Here is a 24,299-nt window from a genome sequence, read left to right as displayed (position 1 = left end):
GTGTGTGTGCGCCCGTTATGTTTAAGTGCCGCAATGTTAGACCTTGAAAACTTTGGTTTAGTTAGTGCCGCCAGCATTTTACCTGGCCTATTACCAAATCTGTAATATTTACCAGCCATCTTTAGCAAGCCTGAGGCCGCCTGATGTCTCATGAATGCTTCCAATTCAGCCTTACTGGCCACGTATCTCTCATGCGTGTCAGAGGTACGGAGAGAGCAATGGGCTTGGTAGGCCCGGGACAGCGTTTTGTTAAGGTCCAGGTATCTGAGTTGCGTTTTGTGTTTAATTTTTGAGATGTATGAAATTATGGAGCCGGATAGAACCGATTTTGCTGTCTCCCAGAAAAGCTGGGCGTTATCTATATGTGCCCTGTTGTCGGTATAGTAGTCGGTCCAGGCCTGTTGTAGAAATTTGACAAAGGCCTCCGAGGAGGCTAGGTATGTAGGGAATCTGAGAGTATTCCTGTTTGCTCTTGGACCATGTGCGCCCAAGATCAATGCAACTGGTGCATGATCGGATAGGACAATATCATGTATAGTGCAGGTCTGAACCTGAGAAATCAGGGGCTTAGAGACCAAGAACAGGTCAATCCTTGATAAAGTGTGTTTGGCCTTGGCTAGGCAAGTGTAGTCCTTGCCCTCTGGATGGAGTAATCTCCAGACATCACACGTGTTAAGGTGTGTCTCCAGCATATCAAAAATCTTGGATTCATATCTCGCTTTGTAGTTTTTCTTAGGGTCTTTCACTAGATGAGTGCCCAGCCAGGCTCTATCCAGCATGTGTGAGGGGGAGATATTGAAGTCTCCGCCTATAATCAGTCTTGAATCCATATGCGGGCAAAGTCTTTGGGTTAAGTGCCTCCAAAAATACGTTGATCTATGATTAGGGGCATAAATGTTGCAAAATACATACTTGACATCATTGATGTCTGCCTGTAGGATCATAAATCTGCCATCATTATCTAGATATGTATGATTAACAGTCACCTGAAGTCGTTTGCCAAGTAAGATAGCTAGACCTCTACTGGCACTAGTGTGTGAATTATAGAGCACATGGCCCACCCAATCCCTCTGTAGTTTAGAATGTTCCTCATCTAACAGATGAGTTTCCTGTAATAGGGCTATATCCGCACCCAATCTCCTTAGGTGCGTAAGTATTGCCCGCCTCTTAACGGGGGAGTTGATACCTCCCACGTTCCAGGTCAGAATTTTAAGGGGCATAGGAGACTAACTTAGGGTAGCATGGAGGGTTGCTGAACCGGGACAAAGCCCAAGGAGGGGGAGGGGCGGGAAGACAAGGAGGGGATGGGAGGGTTGAGAAGAAGAGAGAGGGAGAGAGAGAGAGGGAGAGAAAGAGAGAGGAGGAGAGAAAAAAAAAAAAAAAAAAAAAAAAAAAAAAAAAAAAACCCCAAAACACAACAAAACAAAACAAAACCCACAATATCAACACCCGTGTAAACCCTCCTAGCAGAATGTATAAAGACAGACGGCTGAACCGCCAGCAATTTCTTAGGCTTGTAACATATATGCAAGGGCAACAGTCCAACAAATATTGAATTAGCTAGAGAAACGTTACAATTAGGAAATCTTTTTCTATTGCACCTGAAAAAGAGCAAGGTTAGTAAAAACAGTGCAAGTATCAAAGTGCTTGTGTGGTAAAGGCAGTGCAGGGTCACAGGGGACCACCAAACAAGCAACAGGTTGGTAAGCAAGGCGATATGTTTAAGTAGCCCTTTTCTAAAATACATGAAAACAAGCAATGGGAGGTTCCCCTGATTCCACTCACCCCCCCCCCATTCGTGTGCATGGGCAATACTTATATGAGCTGTTTCAGGAAACCTTGCACTAGAGTAAAACAATTTAAATATACTTGCAAATCCTTTTCGTGTATCATCAGGTGGGTTCGTGTCTGAAACATGAAGGTAACTAAACCTGTCAAAGAGAGCATAAACATTAACATATCCCCTCCCCCCCCCCCCCCCCCACATGACAAACGGGCCAATTGACAGGATTATCGGCGATCATTATGTCAAACAGAGCAATTGTCACAAAGACCGCAGTCACTAGTTGGAATGAAAAGAGAAAAGTTAGGACAGCACAAAAGTAGACAAATGCCCAGCCAACATTGCACATTAAAAATTTCCATGTTTTAAACTTTCTAAACTCAGCTTTTTTATCTAAACAGATATGCTCCTTTAGGAGCCAGACCTCAGCTATTATCATGACCAAGGCTATGTACAGTGAGTAGGTGAATAACCTCTCCATTATTTAACACAGTTCAGTGTGAAAGTCTAGGGTCGTTCAGAACTCTTGTAGCTGGTCAAGCAGCCGGCTGACGGTCTTCAGTAGCCAAATAACTGCGTAGAGCTAGAGGGGAGTGGAAGTATTTTATGCCATGGGGCGTTTGAAGGCGCAGCTTGGCAGGGTAGAGTAAGGCCACTTGGCGACCCTGTTCGTGTAGTTGCGAGCACAAGGGAGCAAACTCCTTTCTTTGTTTTGTTACTTCAACAGAGAAGTCCTGGAACAACAATAGCTTGGAATGTTCAAAGAAAACTTCTTTATGAGATCTGTAAGCCCTGAGGAGTTTAAGTTTTTCCTGAAAGTTTAAACATTTCAAAATGACCTGTCTGGGTTTCTGGTTAGCATGTTCAAGAGTCCTTTCAGGCCCTACTCTATGGGCTCTCTCCACATCGATAGGCAGGATATCAGGGGGTAGACCCAGCAATTTGGGGAATGTGAGGGCAGTAAACTCCAAGAGGTCTTTCCCTTTCACTGACTCAGGGACCCCTACAATGCGCAGATTATTGCGCCGACTTCTGTTCTCTAAGTCGTCAACCCTCTCACGCAGAATTTGATTTTGTTTTAGTAATTGCTTAAGTGATGCTTCAGAGGTGACCTGCCTATCTTCGACATCTGAAATGCGGTTCTCAGCTGCACTTATGCGGGAGGAGAACTGGCGGACCTCACTTGTGAGTGTGTCTACCCCAGATTGCAGGGAATCCATTTTTGGGAGAAAGAAAGATTTAAGTTCTTGCAGTAGGGATTTATGGTCCTGAGAAGGTGATGTTGGGCCCACCGTGTTTGTGTGAAATTCACTGTGCACTTCTACATTGTGCTTTTGTTGTTTTTTATCTGCTCTTGCCCTTTGACTCATGATGTCGTTAGTGGAAGGAGTTAGTCTCTGGAAATATTTATCCACTTTCATGTATCCTGACAAAGCGTCACTTGTCAGGAGTTAATGCACAAGCGTTCAGATTTATAGTATGCTACCCGTTCTGAGTATGAGGACCTGTATAGATCAATCATGTGGGTATGAGGGCCCCAGGTGGATAAGAGTGGGCCCAGCCTACGGAAAGAAAGTTCCCAGGACAAGTTTTACAGACCTGCGTTCGTGGCCGAGGGGCCTTCAGACAGTTAATGTGCTGGGGGGTAGATAGGTGGCTGGAGTCTAAATAAGATAGAATAAGGCCTCCGGGTAAGTTAGGTAGATTAAGCCAGTGTTGCGCACAGCCACGTGGCAGGCCGCGACCTCTGAAGGCCTCAAATTGTGGCAAGTCACCCCCCGACTGTGTAGTAGTGTCTCAGTGTATAAAGCAGAGTGCTGTAACAGATTCAATGTTTCACACTAACCATAACAAGCAGGGTAGATGCGGATTTGCCGGGCGTATTTAGGCCTCGTGTAGCGTGTCTCCGTTTTTTGCTGCCAGTGGTTCTGTTGTCCAGTATCTCTCTCCGGAATAGCCCCGAGCTGAGGTGTCCTACTTGGAGGGTAAAAAAGCTGAGTCCGATCTTTCGGTATGTGCAGTGTGGAGGAGTGTGGCGCCTTGCCACTTCGTGTAACGGCTTTGCCGCTTGTTGCGTCCGGTGGAAAGGGCGGATGGAAAAGCCCTTCACAAAAATACCTTTTGCTGGCGATAGCTAGTATTAGCTCTCCCAGAGTGAGGAGAAGTCGTGGGGTACTAGAACGGTCAGTTTTTAAGGGAAAAAGCAGAGTTTTAACTGGTGTTGGAGCGGAGCTCCTTCTGCATGCGACCGTCCTGTAGACCCGCCCACCGGAAGTCGTTAGAAAACATAATTTATGTAAGAATTTACCTGATAAATGAATTTCTTTCATATTGGCAAGAGTCCAAGAGACCCACCCTTTTTATGGTGGTTATGATTTTTTTTGTATAAAGCACAATTATTCCAATTCCTTGTTGATGCTTTTTGCTCCTTTCGTATCACCCCACTTCTTGGCTATTCGTTAAACTGAATTGTGGGTGTGGTGGGGGGTGTATTTATAGGCATTTTGAGGTTTGGGAAACTTTGCCCCTCCTGGTAGGATTGTATATCACATACGTCACTAGCTCATGGACTCTTGCCAATATGAAAGAAATGAATTTATCAGGTAAATTCTTACATAAATTATGTTTTTTATTACTTAAGACACTCTCAGCTATGGTTTGGCACTTTATGTATTATTATAAAGTTCTAAATATATGTATTGTACTTATATTTGCCATGAGTCAGGTTTATGTATATTTCCTTTTGCAGACTATTCAGTTTAATATTTGGGAAAAAAACATAATTAGGAAAATATTTTTCTTAACTGGGGTTTAGTCTTTTTTTCAAATTGACTGTTTTTTCATTAAATTTTTCACGGAAAATTTAGGCTTGCGAGGTGCAAAATGCTGATGTTTATTGCGTCATCTTTGGCGCGATAATTTTTGTTGGCGTGAAGGTACGTCCGGTGACGCACGTTCGTAATTTACGGCGTCTTACTTGACGCCGAGTTCCTTGCACAAGGTTGCGTCTGCAATGACGCGAGTGTGTCATTTCAGGATGTTGTTAGCGCCAAAAAATTTCATTTTGCATTGTGCGTCATACTTGGCGCCAAATTATTTAATTATTTAAAACCCCATTCCTATGTGCCTCTTGCCTTTTTCTATGTCAGAGGGCTATGCTGTTTGCATTTTTGTTCCCATTCCTGAAACTGCCATAAGGAAATTGATAATTTTGCTTTATATGTTGTTTTTTCTCTTACATTTGCAAGATGTCTCAATCTCTGATCCTGTCTCAGAAACCTCTGTTGGATTCCTGCTGTCTGATAACAGTTTTACCAAAGATAAGTGTATCTGTTGTAAATTAGTTGAGATTATATCTCCAGCGGTAGTATGTAACAGTTGTCATGATAAGCTTTTACATGCAGAGAATGTATCCATCAGTAATAGTACAATGCCTGTTGTTCCTTTAACATCTAATATACATGATATCCCTGTGAATATGCGATTCAGAAGGCTTTGTCTGCTATCCCGCCTTATAATAAACGTAAAAGGTCTTTTAAAACTTCTCATAAAGTTGATGAAATTTCAAATGACCGGCAACATACTGAATTATCCTCTGATGAGGACCTATCTGATTCGGAAGATCCTACCTCAAATATTGACACTGACAAATCTACTTATTTATTTAATATGGAGTATATTCATTCCTTAAGAGTTTTGATTACGTTGGATATTGAGGAAACTAGTCCTCTTGATATTAAAACTAGTAAACGTTTAAACTCTGTTTATAAACCCCCTGTGGTTATTCAAGAGGTTTTTCCAGTTCCTGATGCTATTTCTGATATGATTTCTAAGGAATGTAATAGGCCTGGTACTTCTTTTATCCATTCTTCAAGGTTTAAAAAAAGTGTATCCTTTGCCAGCAGTTAGTTTGGAGTTTTGGGAAAAGATCCCCAGAGTTGATTGGGCTATTTCTACTCTTGCCAAACGTACTACTATTCCTATGGAAAATAGTACTTCCTTTAAAGACCCTTTAGATAGGAAACTTGAATCTTATCTAAGGAAAGCTTATATTCTGGCGATCTTCTCAGGCCTGCCATTTCTATGGCTGATGTTGCAGTTGCATCAACTTTTTGGTTGGAAAGTTTAGCACAACAGGAAACAGATCCTGATTTGTCTAGCATTGTTAGCTTGCTTCAACATGCTAATCATTTTTTCTGTGATGCCATTTTTGATATCATCAAAATTGATGTTAAATCTATGTCTTTAGCTATTTTAGCTAGAAGAGCTTTGTGGCTCAAATATTGGAATACTGACATGGTATCTAAATCTAGATTACTATCTTTCTTTCCAAGGTAATAATTTATTTGGTTCTCAGTTGGATTCAATTATTTCAACTGTCACTTGGGGGGAGTTTTTTTGCCTCAGGATAAAAGACCTAAGGGTAAATCTAAAGCTTCTAACCATTTCTTTCATGTAATTAGCAAGAGTCCATGAGCTAGTGACGTATGGGATATACATTCCTACCAGGAGGGGCAAAGTTTCCCAAACCTCAAAATGCCTATAAATACACCCCTCACCACACCCACAAATCAGTTTTACAAACTTTGCCTCCTATGGAGGTGGAGAAGTAAGTTTGTGCTAGATTCTACGTTGATATGCGCTCCGCAGCAGGTTGGAGCCCGGTTTTCCTCTCAGCGTGCAGTGAATGTCAGAGGGATGTGAGGAGAGTATTGCCTATTTGAATTCAATGATCTCCTTCTACGGGGTCTATTTCATAGGTTCTCTGTTATCGGTTGTAGAGATTCATCTCTTACCTCCCTTTTCAGATCGACGATATACTCTTATATATATATATATATACCATTACCTCTGCTGATTTTCGTTTCAGTACTGGTTTGGCTTTCTACAACATGTAGATGAGTGTCCTGGGGTAAGGTAAGTCTTATTTTCTGTGACACTCTAAGCTATGGTTGGGCACTTTTTTATAAAGTTCTAAATATATGTATTCAAACATTTATTTGCCTTGACTCAGGATGTTCAACATTCCTTATTTCAGACAGTCAGTTTCATATTTGGGATAATGCATATGAATAAATCATTTTTTTCTTACCTTAAAATTTGACTCTTTCCCTGTGGGCTGTTAGGCTCGCGGGGGCTGAAAATGCTTCATTTTATTGCGTCATTCTTGGCGCTGACTTTTTTGGCGCAAAATTTTTTTTCTATTTCCGGCGTCATACGTGTCGCCGGAAGTTGCGTCATTTTTGACGTTCTTTTGCGCCAAAAGTGTTGGCGTTCCGGATGTGGCGTCATTTTTGGCGCCAAAAGCATTTAGGCGCCAAATAATGTGGGCGTCATTTTTGTCGCTAAAAAAAATATGGGCGTCACTATTGTCTCCACATTATTTAAGTCTCATTATTTATTGCTTCTGGTTGCTAGAAGCTTGTTCACTGGCATTTTTTCCCATTCCTGAAACTGTCATTTAAGGAATTTGATCAATTTTGCTTTATATGTTGTTTTTTCTATTACATATTGCAAGATGTCCCACGTTGAAACTTAGTCAGAAGATACTTCTGGAAAATCGCTGCCTGGTGCTGGAGCTACCAAAGCTAAGTGTATCTGCTGTAAATTTATGGTATCTGTTCCTCCAGCTGTTGTTTGTACTGTTTGTCATGACAAACTTGTTAATGCAGATAATATTTCCTTTAGTACTGTTACATTACCTGTTGCTGTTCCGTCAACATCTAATACTCAGAGTGTTCCTGATATCATAAGAGATTTTGTTTCTAAATCCATTAAGAAGGCTATGTCTGTTATTCCTCCTTCTAGTAAATGTAAAAAGTCTTTTAAAACTTCTCATTTTTCAGATGAATTTTTAAATGAACATCATCATTCTGATTCTGATAATGGTTCTTCTGGTTCAGAGGATTCTGTCTCAGAGGTTGATGCTGATAAATCTTCATATTTATTTAAAATGGAATTTATTCGTTCTTTACTTAAAGAAGTCCTAATTGCATTAGAAATTGAGGATTCTGGTCCTCTTGATACTAAATCTAAACGTTTAGATAAGTTTTTTAAATCTCCTGTAGTTATTCCAGAAGTTTTTCCTGTCCCTGGTGCTATTTCTGAAGTAATTTCCAGGGAATGGGATAATTTGGGTAATTCATTTACTCCTTCTAAACGTTTTAAGCAATTATATCCTGTGCCATCTGACAGATTAGAGTTTTGGGACAAAATCCCTAAGGTTGATGGGGCTGTCTCTACTCTTGCTAAGCGTACTACTATTCCTACGGCAGATGGTACTTCCTTTAAGGATCCTTTAGATAGGAAGATTGAATCCTTTCTAAGAAAACTTGTGTTTAGGTAATCTTCTTAGATCTGCTATATCTTTAGCGGATGTTGCTGCAGCTTCAACTTTTTGGTTAGAAGCTTTAGCACAACAAATAACAGATCATAATTCTCATAGCATTATTATTCTTCTTCAACATGCTAATAATTTTATTTGTGATGCCATCTTTGATATCATTAGAGTTGATGTCAGGTATATGTCTCTAGCTATTTTAGCTAGAAGAGCTTTATGGCTTAAAACTTGGAATGCTGATATGTCTTCTAAGTCTACTCTGCTTTCCCTTTCTTTCCAGGGTAATAAATTGTTTGGTTCTCAGTTGGATTCTATTATCTCAACTGTTACTGGAGGGAAAGGAACTTTTTTACCACAGGATAAAAAATCTAAAGGTAAATTTAGGTCTAATAATCGTTTTCGTTCCTTTCGTCACAACAAGGAACAAAAGCCTGATCCTTCATCCTCAGGAGCGTTATCAGTTTGGAAACCATCTCCAGTCTGGAATAAATCCAAGCCTTTTAGAAAATCAAAGCCAGCTCCTAAGTCCACATGAAGGTGCGGCCCTCATTCCAGCTCAGCTGGTAGGGGGCAGGTTACGTTTTTTCAAAGAAATTTGGATCAATTCCGTTCACAATCTTTGGATTCAGAACATTGTTTCAGAAGGGTACAGAATTGGCTTCAAGATAAGGCCTCCTGCAAAGAGATTTTTTCTTTCCCGTGTCCCAGTAAACCCAGCGAAGGCTCAAGCATTTCTGAAATGTGTTTCAGATCTAGAGCAGTGTTAATTTCGTCGACTAAAACTAGACTAAAATGACTATAAAACTAAAGAAATTCTAATGACTAAAATACGACTAAAACTAAAATGACATTTTAGTCAAAAGACTATGACTAAAACTAAATCAAAATGACATTTTAGTCAAAAGACTATGACTAAAACTAAATCAAAATGACATTTTAGTCAAAAGACTATGACTAAAACTAAATCAAAATTTGCTGACAAAAACATTTTATGCAAGGTGTTAATCAATCCCTATCCAATTACTGCTCTTTTGTAAAATTTACTAAACTTAATTTTATTAAATTTTAAGATAAATAAAGACATGTTATATACCACAACAGTTAAATCTGTTAAATCTGTATTGCATGTTCAAAACTTAATACCATAAATAAAATCAGGTTAATAAACCTTTACTCCAGGACTATCTAATTTGTTTGGAAGTTCTAGAGCAGTGATAATTTCGTTGCCGAAAATGTTTTGAATCTGTGAACAATCAATTGATTCTTCCTATAGAAATAAGCATAACCCATGAGTATGGATTTAAGTTATGCTGTGCCTGTGCTAGCTGCAGAAACATTTTGTTATGTTGAGTTACTTGATACTTGTTTTAATTATTAACAGAGAACTGTTAAAGGTTTTATATTGGGTAATATGTGCAATACAGCCAATACAGTTTACAGTTTTGTTTTTTTATATTTTAAAGTTGCACTTCTGTTTGTTTATGAAACTTGGTTTTATTTAATTTTAAGTTTAATAAAGATGTTACATATCACAACAGCTAAATCTGTGCCTGTACTGCATGTTTAAACCTTTATACCATAAATATTAACAGGTGTTATGTTTACTCCTGGAGTATATAATCAGTTTGCAAATTATAGAGAAATGCTTAAATAATGCATTACACTTTAACTAAACCCCTTAGATTTTAGTTGACTAAATCTCCAGTAGATTTTAGTTGACTAAATCTCCAGTAGATTTTAGTCGACTAAATCTGCAGTAGATACTGGAGATTTAGTCGACTAAAATCTACTGGAGATTCAGTCGACTAAAACTAGACTAAAACTAAAACAATTCAGATGACTAAAATACGACTAAAACTAAAATGGCATTTTAGTCAAAAGACTAAAACTAAGACTAAATTGAAATTTGTCGTCAAAATTAACACTGATCTAGAGTTGGCTGGAGTAATTATGCCAGTTCCAGTTCTGGAACAGGGACTGGGGTTTTACTCAAATCTCTTCATTGTACCAAAGAAGGAGAATTCCTTCAGACCAGTTCTGGATCTAAAAATATTGAATCGTTATGTAAGGATTCCAACATTCAAAATGGTAACTATAAGGACTATACTGCCTTTTGTTCAGCAAGGGCATTATATGTCTACAATAGATTTACAGAATGCATATCTGCATATTCCGATTCATCCAGATCACTGTCAGTTTCTGAGATTCTCTTTCCTAGACAAGCATTACCAGTTTGTGGCTCTGCCGTTTGGCCTAGCTACAGCTCCAAGAATTTTTACAAAGGTTCTCGGTGCCCTTCTGTCTGTAATCAGAGAACAGGGTATTGTGGTATTTCCTTATTTGGACCATATCTTGGTACTTGCTCAGTCTTTACATTTAGCAGAATCTCATACGAATCGACTTGTGTTGTTTCTTCAACATCATGGTTGGAGGATCCATTTACCAAAAAGTTCATTGATTCCTCAGACACAGGTAACCTTTTTAGGTTTCCAGATAGATTCAGTGTCCATGACTCTATCTTTGACAGACAAGAGACGTCTAAAATTGATATCAGCTTGTCGAAACCTTCAGTCACAATCATTCCCTTCGGTAGCCTTATGCATGGAAATTCTAGGTCTTATGACTGCTGCATCGGACGCGATCCCCTTTGCTCGTTTTCACAAGCGACCTCTTCAGCTCTGTATGCTGAACCAGTGGTGCAGGGATTACACAAAGATATCTCAATTAATATCTTTAAAACCGATTGTACGACACTCTCTGACGTGGTGGACAGATCACCATCGTTTAGTTCAGGGGGCTTCTTTTGTTCTTCCGACCTGGACTGTAATTTCAACAGATGCAAGTCTTACAGTTTGGGGAGCTGTGTGGGGGTCTCTGACAGCACAAGGGGTTTGGGAATCTCAGGAGGTGAGATTACCGATCAATATTTTGGAACTCCGTGCAATTTTCAGAGCCCTTCAGTTTTGGCCTCTTTTAAAGAGAGAATCGTTCATTTGTTTTCAGACAGACAATGTCACAACTGTGGCATACATCAATCATCAAGGAGGGACTCACAGTCCTCTGGCTATGAAAGAAGTATCTCGAATTCTGGTATGGGCGGAATCCAGCTCCTGTCTAGTTTCTGCGGTTCATATCCCAGGTATAGACAATTGGGAAGCGGATTATCTCAGTCGCCAAACGTTACATCCGGGCGAATGGTCTCTTCACCCAGAGGTATTTCTTCAGATTGTTCAAAGGTGGGGACTTCCAGAAATAGATCTGATGGCCTCTCATCTAAACAAGAAACTTCCCAGGTATCTGTCCAGATCCAGGGATCCTCAAGCGGAAGCAGTGGATGCATTGTCACTTCCTTGGAAGTATCATCCTGCCTAGATGTAAGAGTAATCTCCAAGATTCTGAAGGAATGCTCGTTTGTTCTGCTGGTAGCTCCAGCATGGCCTCACAGGTTTTGGTATGCGGATCTTGTCCGGATGGCCTCTTGCCAACCGTGGACTCTTCCGTTAAGGCCAGACCTTCTGTCGCAAGGTCCTTTTTTCCATCAGGATCTCAAATCCTTAAATTTAAAGGTATGGAGATTGAACGCTTGATTCTTAGTCAAAGAGGTTTCTCTGACTCTGTGATTAATACTATGTTACAGGCTCGTAAATCTGTATCTAGGGAGATATATTATAGAGTCTGGAAGACTTATATTTCTTGGTGTCTTTCTCATCATTTTTCCTGGCATTCTTTTAGAATTCCGAGAATATTACAGTTTCTTCAGGATGGTTTGGATAAAGGTTTGTCTGCAAGTTCCTTGAAAGGACAAATCTCTGCTCTTTCTGTTCTTTTTCACAGAAAGATTGCTAGTCTTCCTGATATTCATTGTTTTGTACAAGCTTTGGTTCGTATAAAACCTGTCATTAAGTCAATTTCTCCTCCTTGGAGTTTGAATTTGGTTCTGGGGGCTCTTCAAGCTCCTCCGTTTGAACCTATGCATTCATTGGACATTAAATTACTTTCTTGGAAAGTTTTGTTCCTTTTGGCCATCTCTTCTGTCAGAAGAGTTTCTGAATTATCTGCTCTTTCTTGTGAGTCTCCTTTTCTGATTTTTCACCAGGATAAGGCGGTGTTGCGAACTTCTTTTAAATTTTTACCTAAGGTTGTGAATTCCAACAACATTAGTAGAGAAATTGTGGTTCCTTCATTATGTCCTAATCCTAAGAATTCTAAGGAGAAATCATTGCATTCTTTGGATGTAGTTAGAGCTTTGAAATATTATGTTGAAGCTACTAAGAATTTCCGAAAGACTTCTAGTCTATTTGTTATCTTTTCCGGTTCTAGGAAAGGTCAGAAGGCCTCTGCCATTTCTTTGGCATCTTGGTTAAAATCTTTAATTCATCATGCTTATGTCGAGTCGGGTAGAACTCCGCCTCAAAGGATTACAGCTCATTCTACTAGGTCAGTTTCTACTTCCTGGGCGTTTAGGAATGAAGCTTCGGTTGATCAAATTTGCAAAGCAGCAAGTTGGTCTTCTTTGCATACTTTTACTAAATTCTACCATTTTGATGTGTTTTCTTCTTCTGAAGCTGTCTTTGGTAGAAAAGTACTTCAGGCAGCTGTTTCAGTTTGAATCTTCTGCTTATATTTTCAGTTTTTTTCTTTATAAGATTTAAACTTTATTTTTGGGTGTGGATTTTTTTTCAGCGGAATTGGCTGTCTTTATTTTATCCCTCCCTCTCTAGTGACTCTTGCGTGGAAAGATCCACATCTTGGGTAGTCATTATCCCATACGTCACTAGCTCATGGACTCTTGCTAATTACATGAAAGAAAACATAATTTATGTAAGAACTTACCTGATAAATTCATTTCTTTCATATTAGCAAGAGTCCATGAGGCCCACCCTTTTTTTGTGGTGGTTATGATTTTTTTGTATAAAGCACAATTATTCCAATTCCTTATATTTATGCTTCGCACTTTTTTCTTATCACCCCACTTCTTGGCTATTCGTTAAACTGATTTGTGGGTGTGGTGAGGGGTGTATTTATAGGCATTTTGAGGTTTGGGAAACTTTGCCCCTCCTGGTAGGAATGTATATCCCATACGTCACTAGCTCATGGAATAACTAATATGAAAGAAATTAATTTATCAGGTAAGTTCTTACATAAATTATGTTTTTTCCCTGCGGGCTGTTAGGCTCGCGGGGGCTTAAATGCTTCAATTTATTGCGTCATTCTTGGCGCAAACTTTTTTTGGCGCAAAATTTTGTCATTTCCGGCGCCTTTATTGACGCCGGAAGTTTATTCGTAGTTGCGTAATTTTTGACGTTTATGTATTTTAGACGTTCTTTTGCGGCAAAAAATGTGGGCGTCATTTTTTTCGCCGTCAGAGGATGTGACGTCATTCTTGGCGCCAAAAAATATGGGCGTTGGTTTTTTCGCCATCAGAGGATGTGGCGTCATTCTTGGCCCCAAAAAATATGGGCGTTGTACTTGGCGCCAATAATGTGTGCGTCATACTTGGCGCCAAAAATGTGGGCGTCATTCTTGTCTCCACCTTTTTCCACATTATTTAAGTCTCACTTTTTCATTGCTTCTGGTTGCTAGAGGCTTGTTCATTTGGCATTTTTTCCCATTCCTGAAACTGTCATTTAAGGAATTTGATAATTTTGCTTTATATGTTGTTTTTTCTATTACATATTGCAAGATGTCTCAACTTGACCCTGAATCAGAATCTACTTCTGGAAAGACGTTGCCTGATGCTGGTTCTACCAAAGTTAAGTGCATTTGTTGTAAACTTTTGGTATCTCTTCCTCCGGCTGTAGTTTGTGTTAGCTGTCATGATAAACTTTCTAATGCAGATAGTGTTTCCATTAGTAATAATCCTTTACCCATTGTTTTTCCTTCAACATCTAATGTTCAGGATGTTCCTGTTAATGTGAAAGAAAGAAAGAGAGGAAAACCGGGCTCCAGCCTGCTGCGAAGCGCATATCAACGAAGAATCTAGCACAAACTTACTTCACCACCTCCATGGTAGGCAAAGTTTGTAAAACTGATTTGTGGGTGTGGTGAGGGGTGTATTTATAGGCATTTTGAGGTTTGGGAAACTTTGCCCCTCCTGGTAGGAATGTATATCCCATACGTCACTAGCTCATGGACTCTTGCTAATATAAAAGAAATGAATTTATCAGGTAAGTTCTTACATAAATTATGTTTTTTGTTCCTTTCGACAAAATAAGGAACAGAAACCCAATCCTTTCCCCAAAGATTCTGGTTCCAATTGCAAACCTTCTTCCAAGTTGGAATAAATCCAAGCTTTTTAAGAAACCAAAACCAGCCCCCAAGTCTGCATGAAGGTGCAGCCCTCATTCCAGCTCAGCTGCTAGGGGGCAGATTAAGATTTTTCCAAAGTATTTGGGCAGATTCTGTCCAAAATTAATGGATTCAGAGTATTGTCTCTCAAGGGTACTGAATAGGATTCAGAATAAGACCTCCTGTGAGAAGCTTTTTTTTTCTCACGCATCCCAGCAAATCCAGTAAAGGCTCAGGCTTTTCTGAAGTGTGTTTCAGACCTGGAGCTTTCAGGGGTAATCATACCAGTTCCGTTTCAGGAACAGGCTCTGGGGTTTTATTCAAATCTATTTAATTTATTGTCCCAAAGAAAGAAAATTCGTTCAGGCCAGGTCTGGATCTGAATTTTGAATCATTTTGTTCAGCAAGGTCATTATATGTCCATGATAGACTTACAGGATGTATATCTTCATATTCCGATTCATCCAGACCACTATCAGTTTCTGAGATACTCTTTTTCTAGACAAGCATTACCAATTTGTCGCTCTTCCACTTGGCTCAGCGACAGCTCCAAGAATCTTTTCAAAGGTTCTCGGTGCCCTACTCTCTGTAATCAGAGAACGGGGTATTGAGGTGTTTCCTTATTTGTACGATATCTTGGTACTAGCTCAGTCTTTACATTCTGCAGAATCTCACATGAATCAACTAGTGTTGTTTCTTCAAAGACATGGTTGGAGGATCAATTTACCAAATAGTTCCTTTATTCCTCAGACAAGGGTCACCTTTTTAGGTTTCCAGATATATTCAGTGTCCATGACTCGTGTCTCTAACAGACAAGAGACTATTAAAATTGGTTTCAGCTTGTCGGAACCTTCAGTCTCAATCATTCCCTTCAGTAGCTATGTGCATGGAAGTTTTAGGTCCCATGACTGCAGCATCGGACGCAATCCCCTTTGCTCGTTTTCATATGAGACCTCTCCAGCTTTGTATGCTGAATCAATGGTGCAGGGATTATACAAAGATATCACAATATCCTTAAATCCCAATGTTCGACTCTCTCTGACTTGATGGTTAGATCACCATCGTATAGTTCAGGGGGCCACTTTTGTTCATCCAACCTGGACTGTGATCACAACAGATGCAAGTCTTTCAGGTTGGGGAGCTGTCTGGGGATCTCTGACAGCACAAGGGGTTTGGAAACCTCAAGAGGCAAGGTTGCCAATAAATATTTTAGAACTCAGTGCTATTTTCAGGGCTCTTCAGGTTTGGCCTCTGTTGAAGAGAGAACCGTTCATTTGTTTTCAGACAGACAATATCACAACTGTGGCATATGTCAATCATCAGGGTGGGACTCAGTCCCCAAGCTATGAAAGAAGTATCTCTGATACTTTCATGGGCAGAATCCAGCTCCTGTCTAATTTCTGCAGTTCATATCCCTGGTGTAGACAATTGGGAAGCGGATTATCTCAGCCATCAGACTTTACATCCGGGGGAGTGGTCGCTCCATTCAGATGTGTTTTTTCAGATTGTTCAGATGTGGGGTCTTCCAGAAATATATCTGATGGCTTCCCATCTAAACAAGAAACTTCCCAGGTACCTGTCCAGGTCCAGGAATCCTCAGGCGGACGCAGTGGATGCGTTAGCAGTTCCTTGGTTTTACCAACCTACTTATATCTTTCTGCCTCTAGTTCTTCTTCCAAGAGTGATTTCCAAGATCATCATGGAACAATCATTTGTGTTGCTGGTAGCTCCAGCATGGCCTCACAGGTTTTGTTATGCGGATCTTGTTCAGATGTCCAGTTGCCAACCTTGGCCACTTCCTTTAGGACCAGACCTTCTGTCTCAAGGTCCGTTTTTCCATCAGGATCTCAAATCATTAAATTTGAAGGTATGGAAATGGAATGCCTAGTGCTTAGTCATAGAGGTTTCTTTGACTCAGTGATTAATACTATGTTACAGACTCGTAAATCTGTTTCTAGGAAGATTTATTATGTAGTTTGGAAGTCTTATATTTCATGGTGTTCTTCTCATAAATTCTCCTGGCATTCTTTCAGAATTCCTAGAATTTTACAGTTTCTTCAGGATGGTTTGGATACAGGTTTGTCTGCATGTTCCTTGAAGGGACAAATCTCTGCTCTTTCTGTTTTATTTCACAGAAAGATTGCTAAGCTTCCTGATATTCACGGTTTTGTACAGGCTTTGGTCCGTATCAAGCCTGTCATTAAATCAATCTCTCCTCCTTGGAGTCTTAATTTGGTTTTGAAGGCTTTACAGGCTCCTCCTTTTGAGCCTATGCATTCCTTGGACATTAAACTACTTTCTTGGAAAGTGTTGTTCCTTTTGGCTATCTCTTTTGCTAGAAGAGTTTCCGAATGTATCTGCTCTTTCTTGTGAATATCCTTTTCTGATTTTCCATCAGGATAAGGCAGTTTTGCCGACTTCATTTAAATTTCTACCTAAGGTTGTGAATTCTAACAACATTAATAGAGAAATTGTTGTTCCTTCTTTGTGTCCTAATCCTAATAATTCTTTGGAGAGATGCTTACATTCTTTGGATGTTGTAAGAGCTTTGAAATATTATGTCAAAGCTACTAAAGATTTCAGGAAGACTTCTAGTCTTTTTGTTGTCTTTTCTGGTTCTAGGAAAGGCTAGAAGGCTTCTGCCATTTCCTTGGCATCTTGGTTAAAGCTTTTGATGCATCAGGGTTATTTGGAGTCAGGTCAAAAAGAATTACTGGTCATTCTACTAGATCAGTTTCCACTTCGTGGGCTTTTAAGAATGAAGCTTCAGTTGATAAGATTTGCAAAGCAGCAACTTGGTCTTCTTTGCATACATTTACTAAATTCTACCGTTTTGATGTATTTGCCTCTTCGGAAGCAGTTTTTGGTAGAAAAGTTCTTCAGGCAGCTGTTTCAGTTTTATTCCTCTGCTTATGTTTGTTTTTTCTTTTCATTTATGAGAATAAACTTATATTTTGGGTTGTGGATTAATTTTAATTTATGTAAGAACTTACCTGATAAATTAATTGTTCATATTGGCAAGAGTCCATGAGACCCACCCTTTTTATGGTGGTTATGATGTTTTGTATAAAGCACAATTATATTTCCAGTCCCTTTTTTTGATGCTTTTTTCTCCTTTCTTTATCACCCCACTGCTTGGCTATTCGTTAAACTGAATTGTGGGTGTGGTGAGGGGTGTATTTATAGGTATTTTGAGGTTTGGGAAACTTTGCCCCTCCTGGTAGGAATGTATATCCCATACGTCACTAGCTCATGGACTCTTGCTAATATGAAAGAAATGAATTTATCAGGTAAGTTCTTACATAAATTATGTTTTTTCGCCTTTCTTTATCACCCCACTGCTTGGCTATTCGTTAAACTGAATTGTGGGTGTGGTGAGGGGTGTATTTATAGGTATTTTGAGGTTTGGGAAACTTTGCCCTTCCTGGTAGGATTGTATATCCCATACGTTACTAGCTCATGGACTCTTGCCAATATGAAAGAAATTAATTTATCAGGTAAGTTCTTACATAAATTTTGTTTTGTTTTGAAAATTAAAAAAAATAAACACTTTTGGATTTAATTTCTCAGCAAAAATAACTTTATTTTATTATTACTCGTGAGTATTCTATTCCATCAGTAACAAGCTCATGGACTCTCACCACCTATATGAAAGAAAACATAATTTATGTAAGAACCTACCTGATAAATGCATTTCTTTCATGGTGGTGAGAAACCACGAGGCTCACCCAATTGTTTCTTTAATTCTGGGTTTATTTTCAATAAGCACATCTTTTTTTCCTGTTCCTCTTTGTTATGCTTTTACTGCTTTATACAGCTCACCTCTTGGTTATACGTTAAACAGAGGTATGAGGGAGGTGGGTGGGGTAGTTTTTTGAGTTTTGGGAAACTTTGCCTCCTCCTGGTAGGAATGTATATCCCATATGTGACGGCTTGTGGACTCTCTAGCTGAATGTGGTGAGCAAGGAGTGTACTGTAGGTCAGTCAGCTTTTTTTCTTCTTCTCCTTACCCCCAGCTCTGTGTGTCGGGCTATCATTTTTCTTTGCTGTACCTTTGACTTTTTGTTGGGGGGGAGGAATAGGCAAACAAAGCAGCAGGCATTTTTATGGTTGTGCCTGCATGTGGTGTGTTGATAACCCAGACAATGAGATTACAGGGTAACAACCAACAAGTGCTACACCATTGTATTACGGCTTTTAAGGCTGTTTATGTCACACTATTGTTTGTGTAGCTGGAATATTCGTTAATGAAATGTAAAGTAGTTAAAGGGACAGTCACTCTAAAATGAGAGCCTTTAAGAACATTCTACTGAGCACTAGATAGTGAAACTTCGTGTGGCGCTGTGATGTTAATGTGATTCAGGTGACACTATTGCTGGATACTATGGTCACCATGAACTATTATATTTGCATAATGTACATAGATGTCTAAGTATCACTTGTGTTGGGTATCTAGCACATATTGTGTATATTAACCCTTTTATTGGCATGCGCTAAAATGGATTCGGACTACTGCTGAAGTATTAACCCATTACAGTTTCTTGACCGTTGGTAAATCATTTTCTACATTTCACTGCTCTCTGTTTGTATCCCTCATTCCTCTTCTCTCTGACCTCGGGCTCTACACAGAATATTCACACCTGCAGGGTACGTACAGCATGGCAGCCCTAGAATACGGAGAGTCAGCACCAGATAACGAATACTAATACTGGGGAAGTAGAGTACATGTGACACAGGGGACTGTGCTTGTTTAGTGCATGACATGGGCACATGATACACCTATGGCAATAATAGAAGTCTATAGTTAGTATAAATGTTGCAGAAAAAGATCACAACTGCAGACTTTTAGGCTATTGGAAAATAAGAGGATTTGCTGAATTAAGTAGTAACATTAAATGTGATTAAACTAATTGGTTACAGGAGAGGTTCCTGTATCTAACAAATGCCAAGAGTAAGAAGATGAGAATGGAGTAAATATTGGCAATGTTAGAGTTTGCAGCAACAGTTCAATGTTAATTCTTATGCTGGAAAGTGAACTGCTTTAGATGTGCTTGTACTTCGTTAGTATCGGAGCTGCTGTGACGTCTCAGATGGGAGTGTCCGTTAATCACTGCAGTGAGCAGTCTGCCTGTCACTCAGAGTGACGAAATTGGAGGGGGCGTGTTGTCAGTTTACACTGCACCGGAGTTAACAAACAACGGTGCTGATCTTAGGAGTTGTTTGATTACACAGAGAACTGTAGGAATAGATGTTAAGTCCGGTTATGCTGAATAAATGTACAACCTGTGTAATCCAGTACTTGAGATACGAGTCACTCCTGTTATAGAGAGATGCGGATTAAACCGCTGTTGTAATCCAAAAGATCTTTAGGGAGAAAGGTCACTTTTTGATAGTGAAATAAGTATTAGGTTTGCTTGTATGATATTGACGGTATCTGGAAATCCGCTGTAGAAATCTTTAGACAGCTTTTAACGTTTGAGCTGCAGCAATGCCACAAACTAACTGCATTAATTAGCAGGTGCTGCAGGGAGAGACACAAGAGAACTAGATACCTGACAGGCTGTTAGTTCTCACTATTTGCATGATATAGGGGACTGTACACATGACATGGACACATTATACACCTATGGCTGTTAGTTCTCACTATTTGCATGATATAGGGGACTGTACACATGACATGGGCACATTATACACCTATGGCTGTTAGTTCTCACTATTTGCATGATATAGGGGACTGTACACATGACATGAGCACATTATACACCTATGGCTGTTAGTTCTCACTATTTGCATGATATAGGGGACTGTACACATGACATGAGCACATTATACACCTATGGCTGTTAGTTCTCACTATTTGCATGATATAGGGGACTGTACACATGACATGAGCACATTATACACCTATGGCTGTTAGTTCTTACTATTTACATGATATAGGGGATTGTACACATGACATGAGCACATTATACACCTATGGCTGTTAGTTCTCACTATTTGCATGATATAGGGGACTGTACACATGACATGAGCACATTATACACCTATGGCTGTTAGTTCTCACTATTTGCATGATATAGGGGACTGTACACATGACATGAGCACATTATACACCTATGGCTGTTAGTTCTCACTATTTGCATGATATAGGGGACTGTACACATGACATGAGCACATTATACACCTATGGCTGTTAGTTCTCACTATTTGCATGATATAGGGGACTGTACACATGACATGAGCACATTATACACCTATGGCTGTTAGTTCTCACTATTTGCATGATATAGGGGACTGTACACATGACATGAGCACATTATACACCTATGGCTGTTAGTTCTCACTATTTGCATGATATAGGGGACTGTACACATGACATGAGCACATTATACACCTATGGCTGTTAGTTCTTACTATTTGCATGATATAGGGGATTGTACACATGACATGGGCACATTATACACCTATGGCTGTTAGCTCTTACTATTTGCATGATATAGGGGATTGTACACATGACATGGGCACATTATACACCTATGGCTGTTAGCTCTTACTATTTGCATGATATAGGGGATTGTACACATGACATGGGCACATTATACACCTATGGCTGTTAGCTCTTACTATTTGCATGATATAGGGGATTGTACACATGACATGGGCACATTATACACCTATGGCTGTTAGCTCTTACTATTTGCATGATATAGGGGATTGTACACATGACATGAGCACATTATACACCTATGGCTGTTAGCTCTTACTATTTGCATGATATAGGGGATTGTACACATGACATGGGCACATTATACACCTATGGCTGTTAGCTCTCACTATTTGCATGATATAGGGGATTGTACACATGACATGGGCACATTATACACCTATGGCTGTTAGTTCTTACTATTTACATGATATAGGGGACTGTACACATGACATGAGCACATTATACACCTATGGCTGTTAGCTCTCACTATTTGCATGATATAGGGGACTGTACACATGACATGGGCACATTATACACCTATGGCTGTTAGTTCTCACTATTTGCATGATATAGGGGACTGTACACATGACATGGGCACATTATACACCTATGGCTGTTAGTTCTCACTATTTGCATGATATAGGGGACTGTACACATGACATGGGCACATTATACACCTATGGCTGTTAGTTCTCACTATTTGCATGATATAGGGGACTGTACACATGACATGGGCACATTATACACCTATGGCTGTTAGTTCTCACTATTTACATGATATAGGGGACTGTACACATGACATGGGCACATTATACACCTATGGCTGTTAGTTCTCACTATTTGCATGATATAGGGGACTGTACACATGACATGAGCACATTATACACCTATGGCTGTTAGTTCTTACTATTTACATGATATAGGGGACTGTACACATGACATGGGCACATTATACACCTATGGCTGTTAGTTCTTACTATTTACATGATATAGGGGACTGTACACATGACATGGGCACATTATACACCTATGGCTGTTCTCACTATTTGCATGATATAGGGGACTGTACACATGACATGGGCACATTATACACCTATGGCTGTTAGTTCTCACTATTTGCATGATATAGGGGACTGTACACATGACATGGGCACATTATACACCTATGGCTGTTAGTTCTCACTATTTGCATGATATAGGGGACTGTACACATGACATGGGCACATTATACACCTATGGCTGTTAGTTCTCACTATTTGCATGATATAGGGGACTGTACACATGACATGGGCACATTATACACCTATGGCTGTTAGTTCTCACTATTTGCATGATATAGGGGACTGTACACATGACATGGGCACATTATACACCTATGGCTGTTAGTTCTCACTATTTGCATGATATAGGGGACTGTACACATGACATGAGCACATTATACACCTATGGCTGTTAGTTCTCACTATTTGCATGATATAGGGGACTGTACACATGACATGGGCACATTATACACCTATGGCTGTTAGTTCTCACTATTTGCATGATATAGGGGATTGTACACATGACATGAGCACATTATACACCTATGGCTGTTAGTTCTTACTATTTACATGATATAGGGGACTGTACACATGACATGGGCACATTATACACCTATGGCTGTTAGTTCTTACTATTTACATGATATAGGGGACTGTACACATGACATGGACACATTATACACCTATGGCTGTTAGTTCTCACTATTTGCATGATATAGGGGACTGTACACATGACATGGGCACATTATACACCTATGGCTCTTAGTTCTTACTATTTGCATGATATAGGGGACTGTACACATGACATGGGCACATTATACACCTATGGCTGTTAGTTCTCACTATTTGCATGATATAGGGGACTGTACACATGACATGGGCACATTATACACCTATGGCTGTTAGTTCTTACTATTTACATGATATAGGGGACTGTACACATGACATGGGCACATTATACACCTATGGCTGTTCTCACTATTTGCATGATATAGGGGATTGTACACTTGACATGAGCACATTATACACCTATGGCTGTTAGTTCTCACTATTTGCATGATATAGGGGACTGTACACTTGACATGGACACATTATACACCTATGGCTGTTCTCACTATTTGCATGATATAGGGGACTGTACACATGACATGAGCACATTATACACCTATGGCTGTTAGTTCTCACTATTTGCATGATATAGGGGACTGTACACATGACATGAGCACATTATACACCTATGGCTGTTAGTTCTCACTATTTGCATGATATAGGGGACTGTACACATGACATGGGCACATTATACACCTATGGCTGTTAGTTCTCACTATTTGCATGATATAGGGGACTGTACACATGACATGAGCACATTATACACCTATGGCTGTTAGTTCTCACTATTTGCATGATATAGGGGACTGTACACATGACATGGGCACATTATACACCTATGGCTGTTAGCTCTCACTATTTGCATGATATAGGGGACTGTACACATGACATGAGCACATTATACACCTATGGCTGTTAGTTCTCACTATTTGCATGATATAGGGGACTGTACACATGACATGAGCACATTATACACCTATGGCTGTTAGTTCTCACTATTTGCATGATATAGGGGACTGTACACATGACATGAGCACATTATACACCTATGGCTGTTAGTTCTCACTATTTGCATGATATAGGGGACTGTACACATGACATGAGCACATTATACACCTATGGTTGTTCTCACTATTTGCATGATATAGGGGACTGTACACATCACATGGGCACATTATACACCTATGGCTGTTAGTTCTCACTATTTGCATGATATAGGGGACTGTACACATGACATGGGCACATTATACACCTATGGCTGTTAGTTCTCACTATTTGCATGATATAGGGGACTGTACACATGACATGAGCACATTATACACCTATGGCTGTTAGTTCTCACTATTTGCATGATATAGGGGACTGTACACATGACATGGGCACATTATACACCTATGGCTGTTAGTTCTCACTATTTGCATGATATAGGGGACTGTACACATGACATGAGCACATTATACACCTATGGCTGTTAGTTCTCACTATTTGCATGATATAGGGGACTGTACACATGACATGGGCACATTATACACCTATGTCTGTTAGTTCTCACTATTTGCATGATATAGGGGACTGTACACATGACATGGGCACATTATACACCTATGGCTGTTAGTTCTCACTATTTGCATGATATAGGGGACTGTACACATGACATGGGCACATTATACACCTATGGCTGTTAGTTCTCACTATTTGCATGATATAGGGGACTGTACACATGACATGGGCACATTATACACCTATGGCTGT

General features: G+C 39.7%; 1 protein-coding gene across 1 annotated transcript in view; it reads left to right on the top strand.

The window, feature by feature from the left end:
• PPP6R2 (protein phosphatase 6 regulatory subunit 2) overlaps positions 1 to 24,299 on the top strand; it is a gene marked incomplete in the record, with an annotated part of 934,057 nt that overhangs the window by 770,161 nt on the left and 139,597 nt on the right. Inside the window, 1 exon segment of the mRNA XM_053716315.1 lies at positions 19,041 to 19,058. Within this exon segment, the coding sequence (XP_053572290.1) occupies positions 19,041 to 19,058 (18 nt within the window).

Source organism: Bombina bombina, chromosome 6, assembly GCF_027579735.1.
Source record: "Bombina bombina isolate aBomBom1 chromosome 6, aBomBom1.pri, whole genome shotgun sequence".
Classification (NCBI taxonomy): domain Eukaryota; kingdom Metazoa; phylum Chordata; class Amphibia; order Anura; family Bombinatoridae; genus Bombina; species Bombina bombina.
Note: the sequence above shows the minus strand (reverse complement) of the source record. Positions and strands in the feature narration are given on the sequence as shown.